Raw genomic sequence first — 14,981 nt, 5'->3', positions numbered from 1 at the left:
TCTTGTCATGTACTTGTTGGTGATCTGTATGTCTTTAGAAAATGTTTATTCAGATCCTCTGCCCGTTTGTTAATTGTTTTTTTGTTTTGGGAGGAGATGTTGTTACTGAGTTGTATGAAGTCTTTATATATTTTGGATATTAACCCCTTATCAGATATATGGTTTGCAAATATTTTCTCCCCTTGCACACCTTGCTTCTTCATTTTGTCGGTGGTTTCCTTTGCTGTGCAGAAGCTTTTAGTTTGCTGCAGTCCCACTTGTTTATTTTGCTTTTGTTGCCTTTACTTTTTTGTCAGATGCAAAAACTCATCACCAAGACTAGTGTCAAGGAGCTTACTGCCTATATTTTCTTCTGGGAGTTTATGGTTTCAGATCTTACTCAAGCCTTTGATCCATTTTGAGTTAATCTTTGTGTTTGATGTAAGGTAGTGATCCATTCTCATTCTTTTGCACGTGGCTGTCCCGTGTTCCCAACACTTTTTATCGAAGAGACCGTCCTATACGTTCTCTGTCATTGTATATTCTTGGCTCCTTTATATGTGTGGGTTTATTTCTGGGCTCTCTATCCTGTTCCATTGATCTGTGTGTCTGTTTTTATGCTGATATCATTTCTGTTCTGATCACTAGAGCTTTGTACGATAATATAGTTTGAAATCAGGGAGTGATTTGTTCTTTGTTCTTTTTCTTTGTTCTGTCTCAAGGTTGCTTTCACTACTTGGGCTCTTTTGTGGTTCCATACAAATGTTAGAATTGTTCTATTTTTGTGGAAAATGCCATTGGAATTTTGATAGGGATTCCAATGAATGTATAGATTGCCTTGGGTGGTATGGACATTTTAACAATATCAATTCTTCCAGTCCATGAGCACAAAATAACAAATATCTTCCATTTATTTGTATCTTCTTCAGTTTCTTTGATCAGTGTCTTGGAATTTTCAGTGTACTGGTCTTTCACCTCCTTGGTTAAATTTATTTTTAGGTGTTTTATTCTTTTTGATGCGGCTGTAAATGCGATTATTTTCTTAATGTCTCTGATATTTTATTACTTGTGTATAGAAACACAACGTATTTTTGTTATTGGTTTTGAACCCTGCAAGCATACTGGATTGGCTTATTCTAACACATTTTTTTTAGTGGAGTCTTTAGGGTTTTCTGTATGTAACATCTTGTCATCTACAAATAGTGACAGTTTCCCTTATTTTCTGATTTAGATGGTTCTTATTTCTTTTTCTTGCCTAATTGCTCTGGCTTTGTTGAATAAAATTGGTGAGAGTGGGCATCCTTGTCTTGTTCCTGATCTTAGAGGAAATGCTTTCAGTTCTTCACTGTTGAGTATGATGATGTTGGCTTAGGTTTGTCATACGTGGCCTTTATGATGATGAGGGATGTTTCTTCTGTACCCTCTTTGTGGAGAGTTTTTATCACAAATGGCTGTTGAATTTTGTCAGATCTTGTTCTGCATATGTGGAGATGATCGTGTGTTTTTTTTATCCTTTTTGCTAGCGTGGTGTGCCACGTTGATGGATTTGTGGCTGTTGAACCATCTGTGTGCATCCCTGGAATAAATCACACTTGATCATGGTGTATGAGACTCTTAACAGATGTTTTAGGGCTCTTTTTCCCCTTTGGTTGGGCCTCTCTCATGAACTGGAATAAATGGCTTGCATTCACCCTTCACTTGTGCCGAAGAGCTATAGCTTGCCTCAGATTATTGACTCTTTAAAATGAGATTTTGTTTATATTCTCAACTAATTTTTCATAATGATAAGTTTCATGGTTTTGGTATTTTTGAGATATTCTTAAAAAGTGTTTAGAATTACTCTGGATCTAATTATTGACATTATCAAAAATTTCTCCATTTCTTTATTTGTAGCCTAGTGGTGGTATCTGTGAGCTTTTAAAAAACCATCAGCTTGGCTTTCAGGCAGGAGTCAGCTGGGCCTGTGCCTTGTCTTCATGCCCACTCCACCCACCCCACCTCACCCCGGCCTTCCCTGAGTCCACACGTGGGCTCCTGGCACCTCGGGCGTCTGCGCTGTGTTCACGTACCATTTGCAGCCTAGAGAGACTCACTGATGGAACAGCTTTCTCTTTTTTTCTTTATGCTTCCTTTCAATTTTTTGTTATTAGTTTTCAAAACACTGATCTCAAAAAAGGGAGAAGACTCAAATCAATAGAATTAGAAATGAAAAAGGAGAGGTAACAACTGACACTGCAGAAATACAAAAGATCGTGAGAGATTATTACAAGCAACTCTATGCCAATAAAATGGACAACCTGGAAGAAATGGACAAATTCTTAGAAATGCACAACCTGCCAAGACTGAATCAGGAAGAAAGAGAAAATATGAACGGACCAATCACAAGCACTGAAATTGAGACTGTGATTAAAAATCTTCCAACAAACAAAAGCCCAGGACGAGATGGCTTCACAGGCGAGTTCTATCAAACATTTAGAGAAGAGCTAACACCTATCCTTCTCAAACTCTTCCAAAATATAGCAGAGGGAGGACCACTCCCAAACTCATTCTACGAGGCCACCATCACCTTGATACCAAAACCAGACAAGGATGTCACAAAGAAAGAAAACTACAGGCCAATATCACTGATGAACATAGATGCAAAAATCCTCAACAAAATACTAGCAAACAGAATCCAACAGCACATTAAAAGGATCATACACCATGATCAAGTGGGGTTTATTCCAGGAATGCAAGGATTCTTCAATATACGCAAATCAATCAATGTGATAAACCATATTAACAAATTGAAGGGGGAAAACCATATGATCATCTCAATAGATGCAGAGAAAGCTTTTGACAAAATTCAACACCCATTTATGATAAAAACCCTGCAGGAAGTAGGCATAGAGGGAACTTTCCTCAACATAATAAAGGCCGTATATGACAAACCCACAGCCAACATCATCCTCAATGATGAAACACTGAAAGCATTTCCACTAAGATCAGGAACAAGACAAGGTTGCCCACTCTCACCACTCTTATTCAATATAGTTTTGGAAGTTTTAGCCACAGCAATCAGAGAAGAAAAGGAAATAAAAGGAATACAAATCGGAAAAGAAGAAGTAAAGCTGTCACTGTTTGCAGATGACATGATACTATACATAGAGAATCCTAAAGATGCTACCAGAAAACTACTAGAGCTAATCAATGAATTTGGTAAAGTTGCAGGATACAAAATTAATGCACAGAAATCTCTTGCATTCCTATACACTAATGATGAAAAATCTGAAAGTGAAATCAAGAAAACACTCCCATTTACCACTGCAACAAAAAGAATAAAATATCTAGGAATAAACCTACCTAAGGAGACAAAAGACCTGTATGCAGAAAATTATAAGACACTGATGAAAGAAATTAAAGATGATACAAATAGATGGAGAGATATACCATGTTCTTGGATTGGAAGAATCAACATTGTGAAAATGACTCTACTACCCAAAGCAATCTACAGATTCAATGCAATCCCTGTCAAACTACCACTGGCATTTTTCACAGAGCTAGAACAAAAAATTTCACAATTTGTATGGAAACACAAAAGACCCCGAATAGCCAAAGCAATCTTGAGCACGAAAAACGGAGCTGGAGGAATCAGGCTCCCTGACTTCAGACTATACTACAAAGCTGCAGTAATCAAGACAGTATGGTACTGGCACAAAAACAGAAAGATAGGTCAATGGAACAGGATAGAAAGCCCAGAGATAAACCCACGCACATATGGTCACCTTGTCTTTGATAAAGGAGGCAGGAATGTACAGTGGAGAAAGGACAGCCTCTTCAATAAGTGGTGCTGGGAAAACTGGACAGGTACATGTAAAAGTATGAGATTAGATCACTCCCTAACAGAAAGATAGGTCAATGGAACAGGATAGAAAGCCCAGAGATAAACCCACGCACATATGGTCACCTTGTCTTTGATAAAGGAGGCAGGAATGTACAGTGGAGAAAGGACAGCCTCTTCAATAAGTGGTGCTGGGAAAACTGGACAGGTACATGTAAAAGTATGAGATTAGATCACTCCCTAACACCATACACAAAAATAAGCTCAAAATGGATTAAAGACCTAAATGTAAGGCCAGAAACTATGAAACTCTTAGAGGAAAACATAGGCAGAACACTCTGTGACAGCAAGATCCTTTTTGACCCACCTCCTAGAGAAATGGAAATAAAAACAAAAATAAACATGGGACCTAATGAAACTTCAAAGCTTTTGCATAGCAAAGGAAACCATAAACAAGACCAAAACACAACCCTCAGAATGGGAGAAAATATTTGCAAATGAAGCAACTGACAAAGGATTAATCTCCAAAGTATACAAGCAGCTCCTGCAGCTCAATAACAAAAAAAACAAACAACCCAATCCAAACATGGGCAGAAGACCTAAATAGACATTTCTCCAAAGAAGATATACGGACTGCCAACAAACACATGAAAGGATGCTCAACATCACTAATCATCAGAGAAATGCAAATCAAAACTACAATGAGGTATCACCTCACACCAGTCAGAATGGCCATCATCAAAAAATCTAGAAACAGTAAATACTGGAGAGGGTGTGGAGAGAAGGGACCACTCCTGCACTGCTGGTGGGAATGTGAATTGGTACAGCCCCTATGGAGAACAGTATGGAGGTTCCTTAAAAAACTACAAATAGAACTACCATATGACCCAGCAATCCCACTACTGGGCATATACCCTGAGAAAACCATAATTCAAAAAGAGTCATGTACCAAAATGTTCATTGCAGCTATATTTATAGTAGCCCGGAGGTGGAAACAACCTAAGTGCCCATCATCGGATGAATGGATAAAGAAGATGTGGCACATATATACAACGGAATATTACTCAGCCATAAAAAGAAACGAAATTGAGCTATTTGTAATGAGGTGGATAGACCTAGAGTCTGTCATACAGAGTGAAGTAAGTCAGAGAAAGACAAATACTATGTGCTAACACATATATATGGAATTTAAGGGAAAAAAATGTCATGAAGAACCTAGGGGTAAGACAGGAATAAAGACACAGACCTACTGGAGAACAGTCTTGAGGATATGGGGAGGCGGAAGGGTGAGCTGTGACAGGGCGAGAGAGAGTCATGGACATATATACACTACCAAACGTAAGGTAGATAGCTAGTGGGAAGCAGCCGCATAGCACAGAGATATCAGCTCGGTGCTTTGTGACTGCCTGGAGGGGTGGGATAGGGAGGGTGGGAGGGAGGGAGACGCAAGAGGGAAGAGATATGGGGACATATGTATATGTATAACTGATTCACTTTGTTATAAAGCAGAAACTAACACACCATTGTAAAGCAATTATACCCCAATAAAGATGTTAAAAAAAAAAAGGAAAAAGAAAAATGCTAATAAACAATAAAAATGGGAGGTGGAGAAGGAATGCTCACTTTCTCACCTTTCAGAGTAGAGAGTCAAAAAAAAATCTGATCTCGAGAGTATTCAGTATACATTGGTAGGAAAAGCTCATAAAGTTTCAATAGTTTTTTAATTCATTAAGTTCATATTCTGGCAGTAAAGTGATTTCTTGAAGATCTTTGAACATTGGGATATTTAACTAACTATTCCTTTTGTATTATAAAGAAGAGACTACCTCTTATCATTGGAGAGTTATTAATTCTACGTATTTCTTTTTCTATCTCAACAGAATTGTTCAGGAGACAACTTTTGATTTGGGAGGAGATGTTCATAGTGGGACAGCATTACCAGCGAGCAAGGTGGGTGATTGTCTCTTACCTGACAGGACTGTGTTTGTTTCGCATAACAGGACGTCTTTGATGAATTACTGGTGACATCCTCGTAAAAGTATTATACAGACAGACTTTAATAGTGGCCTGCGTGTGGGTGTCCTAACCACTTGTGTTTCTCGTGGTGATACGTGAGCAGCAGACCGTCTTTTCCCCTAAGGCCGGGAGGCTGTGCTTTCTCTCCCAAGCAGTGTGTCCTAGGCCTGTCCTCTGTGTGGCCAGCCTTTCTCGCTCAGGCCACCCCCGCAGATAGCGGACTCCTGCCCTTCTTACCTCAGCTTGGGTCCCGGCTCCCACCTGCCACTTCACGCCCGTGGGCGCTGTGCTCTCTCTCTTGCACAGTTGGTTTACTTCTGTCCTCGTTCTGGTTCCCGACTGCTGGGTAACACCCCACACCCAGACTCGTGGACTGAAACAGCAGTTGTTTTGTTTCTTCGTAGCTGTGCAGAGCGGTTTGGACTCAGTCTGCTTTGCTGGTCTTGCTGGTGGCTCCTTGTGTGGGACGGTTGGTGGCTGGGACCCCTCGCCCATCTCTCTCCATGGGGGCGGCAGACGTCTTAGTGCCTCACGAGAAGCGCCGAGCTCCCAGGCCTTGCGCCTTCCACCGCGCCGTTCACGGGCCCGGCTCAGGGGCAGGAGCTGCTCGCGTGGGGCTCATCTTCGGGCACCGGGACAGGTTTTTAAAACCCTTCCTTCCTGTCCTCTCCAGCTACTGCCCGTTTCCTACTCGTGTTCTCAGCGCGGTTTCTGGCAGGGATCATCGGCCGTGGCCGTGTCCACGGCCTGCACTCCATCTCCTTTCCCGCTCGTAGGGCCGCGCCTGTCCTGGGCACCGACGCCCCCGGTTCCAGGTCCCGTGTGGTCCGTCTCGGCGGTGCCAGCACCACCCAGCGGGTGCATGCCCTCCGCCCCAGGGCCTCTCTCGCCCCCGTCTCAGGGCACCTTCCTCCTCAGTCTGATTGGTGGGTCCCCGCCCCCCCCCCCACTGCCTGATTCTGAAATTGGGGGCCAAGGCTTCAGACCTCGGGCCCCCCTCTTCCGTTGGTACCTGTTCCCAGCTGACCTTAGACAGTTGGATGCCCTCTGTGTGCGCCACTCCATCTTGGGCGCCAGCCCCCCAGACTCTGCAGCACCCGTCACATTCAACGCAGCTGAGACAAACGGAGACTTTCTTTCTCACACACCTTCTCTCCCTCACCCTTCCCCACCTCGGGGCCTGACATCCCGTCCTCCAGCATCCTCGGCATCGCTCGACAGAAACCCGTCGCGGGCCGCCCTGGTCCCCCTCGTCCCCTCACCTGGTCACGCCCTCACCCGGTCATCGGCAGGTCCCGCCGGCGCGGCCCCTGCCCTCTGACCCTCCTTTGTCTGTCGTCCCCGGGAGAGTCTGGCTCAGGCTGCAGCCGTCCTGTGGAGGAGGGACCGCAGAGCTTCTTAGACGGCAGCCCCTCCTCTGCTCTTCCCTGGCCCGTCATTCTCCTCCCGGCAGCTGAACCGAGGTATTAAAGACGTGAATTGGACGTTGCTACTGCCCTGCTTCCGAAGCCTCCGGGTGGTTTCTTGTCCCACTGTCACGTGGTCGTCGCTCTGTGTCACACAGCTCCTGGGGCCCGGCCCCCTTCCCTCTCAGCTCAGCATGTGCCACCACTGCTTCTGTTCCCGGGACGCCCACCCCCGTCCCACCCGAAGGCCGGGTGGGCCTGCTTCTCGTGGAACGCTCTTTCCACTGGTTGTCCCCCAGCGAGCCCCTTCTTACCTCGGGCTTCATCTGAAGTCTCCTCCATGAAGGAGTCTTCCTTGAGCGCCCTGGCACTAGTACACACTGTACGTGAAATTCTTTGTGCAGCCCTTGAGACCGTACGCTACTTGTTTGTCGATTGACTGTGCGGTTTGAGCTCTGTGAGGGTAGTAGGGCTTGTGTGCTCACTGCTGCACTTCTGCTGCTTAGAAAAATGCCTGGCAGTACATAAAAGCCTCAGTAAAGATCTAGTGAGCAGTTTAATGAAGAAGTACTCTCAGAACCCAGTACCATAACCATCTTTATAAAAAACTTTGCTTCTTATAAAAATGCATTGTCCATAGAGAAAACTTGGCTGAATTGAGAAAACGTGAAAAAAACCGAAAACGGTTCATCCACAGTCCATGGTTGGCTTTTGGTAAAATTTTGGTAGATCCTTTTCTGAACTCTTATGCATGTGTGTGTTTGTGTGTATTTTAACATGATTAAATCCTTCTCTACGTAGACACACACCTTTCTTTCCTGCTTCCTTCAGCTGTTTTGTGAGCATTTGTTCTAAAAATCATTTGAAAACAGCTAAAGTGGTTTTGTAACATGTTAGTTTATAAACATACCAGTTTATTTGTTCATTGCCTTACCATTATTCATTTATAACAACTTTTTGTAGTCTAAATGTCGCCATCCACTGACCAAGCAATTTTATTTCTGTAGCCATACCTTAACAAAGTAATTAATTACTGTGTGTGAATGTGTGTGTGTGTGCGCGTGTGTGTATTTATACACACACAAACAAGCACCGCTATCCTGACACTTTATACTGATGAACATTTTAAACAACCTAATAAAAGTTGGTTTAATGAACCTTGACGAATAGACAACAAAATGTTAATACAGCCATTGCAATTCTGTAACGGAAAAATAATATTACGAGATGTCTACAGCATAAGAAAAAGTATCTTTTACAGAGTGTAGGCTTTGTAATGTCATTTATGGGAAATATAAAGAACGGAAGGATACATGCTGCACGGTGTTAATTCTGGTTGATAAGGCCAGGACGATTTTTATTTACTTATCTGTGCTCAGTTTCTACAGTAAGGGATGTAGCAAGAAGTCTTACATAAATTTTTTGCTGCAGTGGATTTTTTACCTAAATTTATTGATTCTGTTCTGATTGTTTTCTGAATATCAGTAACTCATCCCTCTGTCAGCCACAGGCTGGCTAGGAGTGGGCACTGCTTGGAGGGACTTAACATCGACTGTTGGGTTGCTTCATAGGTGTCTTTTCCCTGGGTTGATTAAGGGCAGGAAGTAAGCCAGTTTCTGTACTGAATCCTTCACTAGGTTTTGAGCTGTGATGAGTGAATTTTTACATCCTTCCTTAAAACTCACGAGTAAACAAAGCCGCCTCTTCACGTTGTGCACGTACCCCGTCCACTGTGTCCTGACCCAAGAGAACTCTGGAGTCAGGTCGCCGCTATTACTGGACTTTCTGCAGGGCCCTGGTGTGTGTGCCCCACGCCTGCATGCCTGTGTTTTAGAGCCAGACGGGGAAAGTGGCCGTGTGTGCTGTTATTCTCTCAGTGACTGCTCTTGGGCACACTGCTGTGGACGTGGCATCCTCGGCACTGCTGGGCCCCTCCTGGCCTCTGCTGTCCCTCTGCGCTCCCCCCCCCCCCCCGCCTCCCCCGCCTCCCCCACGACGCTGACTGAGTGTGAAGCGTGGTTGGTCCGCGTGCTGTGTTTAAACGCCCTGTGTTTCCCCTGGACTTAGAGCTCCTCCAGGCTGGACGGCGACAGGGGGCTGTCTGCCGCCGGCACCGCCGAGCGAGGGATGGTGAAGCCCATGGTCAGAGTGGAGCAGCAGCTGGACTACCGCAGGCAAGAAAGCAGGTGGGAAATGGGTGCTTTGGAATTGTGAAAGGAGTGAAAGTACACCTGGAGGGGGTTTGGGTTAGAGGTTACTCACTCCAGAGGTTTGGCTGACATTTTTAGAGTGTTAGCAGTACGTTAAGGTTATTTCCTTTTCATGTTACTGAATTGAAAAAAAAATGCTTCATCAACAGTTACATCCCTCGCTTACATGCCACGGCCTCATCCAGTTGAAACGGGAGGCAGTTTGAATTAAGATGTTTCCATGTTAAATGTGCTACTTGGTAAAAACAGGGGGAAAGGGAATTTTTGGAGGATTTTAATATTTGATCATTTTGATATTTAGATAAGACTAATCATTTGACCCATTTCCAGAGGAAATCCTCACGTGTTTAAAAATACACAGAGCCAAAAATGAGGTTGAAGTTGAGTGTTTCAGAGTTACGGAGTGCCATCCTGCTCTGTCTCACGCCCTGATGGCTCCGTGTTGATAGACGGAGATGAGGCTTTTTCTCTGCTGGCACTGGTCTTGCCTGGTTTTTTTGAACAGAGAACATAGACCTTTTGTTATTTCCTTTTCTTAAGATTTTTAAATACATCTCACCTTAAGTCAGAATTCTGTTTCCTCGTGGCTTCTAAAATTGTTTCGGTGTTGGAAAGCATGGTGGTTCATTGTAGGTGTTGAGCCCTCCTCACACAGAAGCGGGGGAGCTGGGTGTGAACGCTCTCGTTATCAGCAGTGGAGCCAGGAGCGCTCGTCTTCGGTGCTTTTCAGACTTTTGATGAGGCCATGCTGACCGTTCCCTTTCGCAGATCCAGTAACCAAGGCATTAGCTGAGGCAGGTCGCTTACCATTTGGTGACAGGCGACAAGCGACTGATGCAGTGCTTAAGTTTTCCATCTTGCAGCAGAGGGCACTGTACATTATAAGATTTTAATAGCATTCATCATAGTAATTAAATCTGTAGACTCATCTGGGAATCTCAAGTTCTTACCTCATTTTTATTACGGGCTTTTGGTTATTATTCAGTATTTTTTTGTGAATATTTTTACAATTACAGTATGAATCATTATACATGGAGAATTTGTTTTAGATATAATAAGAAATAGGCTACTTTCTGTGTCCGGACTTGATTTTGGTAGTGTATTCTAGAATTAGATGTTCAGAATGGTGAATTAGTCTTATAAGGAGTTAACCTCCATTTGCGTATAAGGTGATCAAGAGGTGTGTATCATAGTTCTAAGCCCATAAATACTTGAATAAGCAAATCGTCATTAGGGGAGGGGAAGATTGATCAGGATAATGTTTTTAGGATATGCAAAATTAATAAGTGTATACTTACTAACTTATTAATACAGTTAATAAATATATGGTAACATAGTGTCAGAATAGCCATATGATTAATTGTATGTCAGAAATTATTTTTTCCTGTGAGCGTATGTTTTAGTTAAGTTTTTTGCAAGGTCATATTCTTTTGTTTTGCCAAGACTTGCTTAAGTTTTATTGGATATAAATACGTGTTGCTTTGTTGATATGAGGGCAGTGATGGAAACAGATGGTTCTTCCCATTTTCAGTCTCTGTGTTTTTCGTGTATATAATACGTTGTTAGTGTAAGCAGTTCCTCTACACTGGTATGGTCATAAAAATCTAAGTGGCTTTCATGAGCGATCAAATACTAACCTTAGTCAAGGAAACAATTATGAATGATGGAAAAGACTTCTAAAGTACCACTGACACATTTTAAAAATTTTTTCAATGAGAATTTAAATTCCTTATTTTTAATAGATGTGTTGAAGTGATGAAGCATTAAAAAAATTCGGTAAAAATTTATCCAGGTTCACGTTACGGGTATTAAATTGAAAATTACTGCTTAGCTGCAGTTTCGCATGTTTACAAATACGGCAGCATAAGAAAGGCACATTAAAATAACTGAGCTTTTGAATTACTTCTGTTTCTAAGAGCATTTTTATACCTAAATTATTGAGTTAAGTCCAAATTAATAAATCATAGACTGGATAATAAACTTTGAAGCATGTAATTTGGTGAAAAGAAGGTTTTTTTTGTTTTTACTTTTTCATGTTTATGATCGTTTGAATGAACTCACATTATATTTCTCCTTATTCGTCTTTTGGTGCCTGGAGATGAGGATGGAGGGACCAGAACATTTGTTGTTGGAAAGGAATCACTTTAGTTCGCCCGTCTGTACCTGCAGATCTGTAGTCAGCCGTGTTAGTCATCCTACGGCATGGTCGCCGTGCGCGGGGACAAACGCTAACACTGAGTGGTCGAGGGGACCTGGAATGGCAGGGGTCACGTGTCTAACCTCTCTTGGGAGAGAAAGGCGATGTCTAGCTCTTAGGACGCTTTTCTTTTTCCTGTGTGAGAGCTCAGTTTCAAGCTCAGTGTGGTTTAGATTTTCTCTGTGTCTCCCAGCAGTGTCTCTTCATTGTCACTTGAGCCATCGCGGTAGCAGGTGCCTGGCAGCCTGATCTCTCTGCTCCACGCGACGTCTTCATCAATAATAAAGAAACAGGGTCAGATCTGTTCTCCTGACGGAAGCAGATACTTCGAGGACCTGACCTCTGTGAGGAGCTGGGACGCGGTCACTCCCAGTTCACTCATTTGAACGTTTGAATAGGTTCCACATGAAAACCAGTCATCGGGCTGTGTGTTATTTGAAAAAATTTTATATAGAGACATTTAAGAAATAGTTGCAGAAATCTGCACTGGTTGTCGGTGATGTTATTAGCTAATGTGACCGGATTTTAAGAAATGGCCATTTTCCTCTTTCAGAACTCAGGACGCTCCTGGGCCTGACCTAATACTGCCTGCAAGCATTGAATTCAGGGAAAGTTGTGAGTAATTTCAGATTCCATTGGTAGTGAATTACTTCTTGTTCCATTTTTCTCCATCTGATTTTCATGGGGTTCTTTTTGTTCTTTTTTTTTTTTCTTCTTCTTCTTTTTTGAAATCTTTTCACAGCTGAAGATTCATTTTTATCTGCCATTATAAATTACACTAATAGCTCTACAGTCCATTTTAAGTTGTCACCTACATACGTGTTATATATGGCGTGTCGGTATGTATTGTCCAGCCAGTACAGACCCGATGTCAGTCCCGCAGAACGGACGCACAAAGTGATTGCCATTGTCAACAAGATGGTGAGCATGATGGAGGGGGTCATTCAGGTAAGCACCAGCCTGCAGAGCCGCGCCAGTTCAATGACCGTGTTTATAATTTTTAAATCAGTTAAGTTCGTTTTTTTAACATTTCAGATTTGTTTACATGTTTGACTCCGTCTTAATTTTTTCTAAAACGAAAGTTACATAAGTAGGATTAGAAATTGTATAGCTTTAAAAGTTGAAAAGAAATGTAAACTTTGTTTCTGTTTCTTCCCTACAAAATTTAAAATAAGGGAAGAGAAACCGTACATGGTAACATAATGATCATGAAGAAGACCCTTGAAATTACACTAGTTGTGAGAAGGCATTGAGAATTTAAAAAATAATAATAAATTACTGAGGTGAAATTCACGTAACATAGAATGAACCATTTTAAAGTGAGTCGTTGGGTAGCGTCAGCACATTCAGTGTCGTGCAGCCTCCTGAACTTGACTCCATAGCTTTTCCATCACTCCAGACAGACCCCTCACCCGCCGAGCAGTTTCCCTCCATTACCCGCCCCATCAGTTCCTGACACCTCCTTAGAATTTTTTAATGGTTATGAAAAAGGACTTGTTCTTTTATAATGAGCCTACTAGGATGTTGGTAGTTAGCATCTGGGTTTTTTGATAGCAAACTTGTGTAGGTATAATGGACATCGTGAGATTTCTCACGACGAAAATCAGATTCAAATTCTTTCATAAACCAGTTTTAAAATTTTCAGGAAATAAGGATATTCTCTTGGCAGAATGGTGTGTTTCCTTTAGTACTGTCTTGTCTATAGTTGATAGAGTTGGCATAATAGTTTTCCAGACTTTTAGATAACTTGGAGGTTTAAAGTCCTTAAAAGTAAATTTACAGATTTTTTAAAAAAGTGTTCCTAAATCACTTGTCAACACTATTTATTACTCAGCTGTGAAACTCTAGGTATACAATGTTACATAACATGGCTAGATGGTTTGATTGTTTTTCTCCTGTCAGGATACTTTTCAAACTAGAAAAGACTAGTTTGAGGCAGACGACTCTCTTAATTCCCTCAGAACTGTTTTAAAAGGCCAGACATTTTCAAGAAGGGTTTCTTTTATGTTTGAGTGGTTAGCCTGTGAATCTGAGGAGGTTATGAGTCTTCTACCCAGGTGAGGAAACAGATTAAAAAGGAAAGTCGTTTTATTTGGATACCATTTTGTTACTGTCTTATTATTTTATAGACAGATGTGGATTTCCTTTCCACTTGTCATTCAGAGCCATTGTCTGTCTTCCGTCGCGTTTGGATTTCAAATTATTAGACTCCCATCAGCAAACTACTTTTGATGGACTTCTCTTAACTAGGCAGTGAAATCACCATTATCAGGACACGCCTTTCAGACTTCAGATTTAGGTTCAGTATGTGATTGGAGATCTAAAAATCTTCAATATTTAGATTGAAGATCTAAAAATCTTCAATTTTTAGAGAGTAATTATGGAATAATTAAAATTCTTTCAGTTTTTGTAAAAACCTACTTTCAAAAAACAAGTTACTCCTTTCTAGTATAGAAATAATACGTCTTTAATACATTTTTAAGTTCTCAGCTCTTACTGTTTTTGCTGGTCTTTCTTGTTTTTCATTCTTATTAACTGATCCAGGAGAATAGACTCTCAAGTTACGTACGTTTAAGTCGTCTCAAACGCGAAACGCTGTTAAGAGACGTTAAGAAGTCCTTTTCTTTGTAAATCTTTTTAAAGAGATCAGGGTATTCGTTTATTGTAACATCTTCTTTATAGATGAACTCTAGGAATTCCCTTCGTTACTGTGCCAGTTTTAAGAACATGAAACGAATCGTTTATGCCCTAGACTTCCAAAGCTGCCTCAGGACTATAAATGAGTGTGTAACATGGGAATAGCGTAACTAGATGTCGTACCCTCATGTCGTACCTTCATGTTAGTGTTTTGATTTTTTTTTTTTTTTAACTGTCATGATTGTTTACAAGTTTCTTTCTCTCGTTCCGCTTGGTTTCCCCGCGTCTGTTTTTCTCCAGGAAGTAGACCAGGTTGATCAGGTAGGACATACTGCTGGGAGCCGATCCTCCTGGCTGTGTTGGCTTAGCTGAGTCTCTCATGCTGCTTCCATGTCAAAGTACGACAACAACCGGACCGAGGCTCATAACACTCATTTGGCAGCTGGAACATGCAGTACTAAAACCCTTTTTGGACTGTGCAGCCTTTATCAGCATTTCATAACTTTTGCTTAATGCACTTCAGTGTGGATATGAAATGACAAAAGTTCTGTTTCTTCTCTTTATTGTTTATCCTTGGTTCCTATTCTTTGGATCTCATCTGAGGTTGCCTGGCCTGCACATGTGGTCGGGAGATGACACGATAGATCAGTACTTGATACCGAGTCGCTTGGTGTCCAAGCCAGTGACTTTGAGTATCAGGGTGGCTGTTGGGTAAC

At 41.9% G+C, this 14,981-nt stretch overlaps 1 protein-coding gene across 7 annotated transcripts in view; it reads left to right on the top strand.

Annotated features, from left to right (window-relative positions):
- AFDN (afadin, adherens junction formation factor) overlaps positions 1-14,981 on the top strand; it is a 136,984-nt gene that overhangs the window by 76,009 nt on the left and 45,994 nt on the right. For 4 of the 7 annotated variants that reach the window (XM_065888471.1, XM_065888467.1, XM_065888465.1 and 1 more), the window contains 4 exons: positions 5,680-5,749; positions 9,289-9,407; positions 12,182-12,243; positions 12,371-12,576. In XM_065888471.1, coding sequence (XP_065744543.1) covers positions 5,680-5,749; positions 9,289-9,407; positions 12,182-12,243; positions 12,371-12,576 — 457 coding nt within the window. Of the gene's footprint in view, positions 1-5,679; positions 5,750-9,288; positions 9,408-12,181; positions 12,244-12,370; positions 12,577-14,565; positions 14,587-14,981 lie in introns of all 7 variants that reach the window. The other 3 variants (XM_065888469.1, XM_065888464.1, XM_065888468.1) reach the window with 1 other exon arrangement.

The sequence above is a fragment of the Phocoena phocoena genome, chromosome 12 (assembly GCF_963924675.1).
Source record: "Phocoena phocoena chromosome 12, mPhoPho1.1, whole genome shotgun sequence".
NCBI classification, from domain to species: Eukaryota; Metazoa; Chordata; class Mammalia; order Artiodactyla; family Phocoenidae; genus Phocoena; species Phocoena phocoena.
Note: the sequence above shows the minus strand (reverse complement) of the source record. Positions and strands in the feature narration are given on the sequence as shown.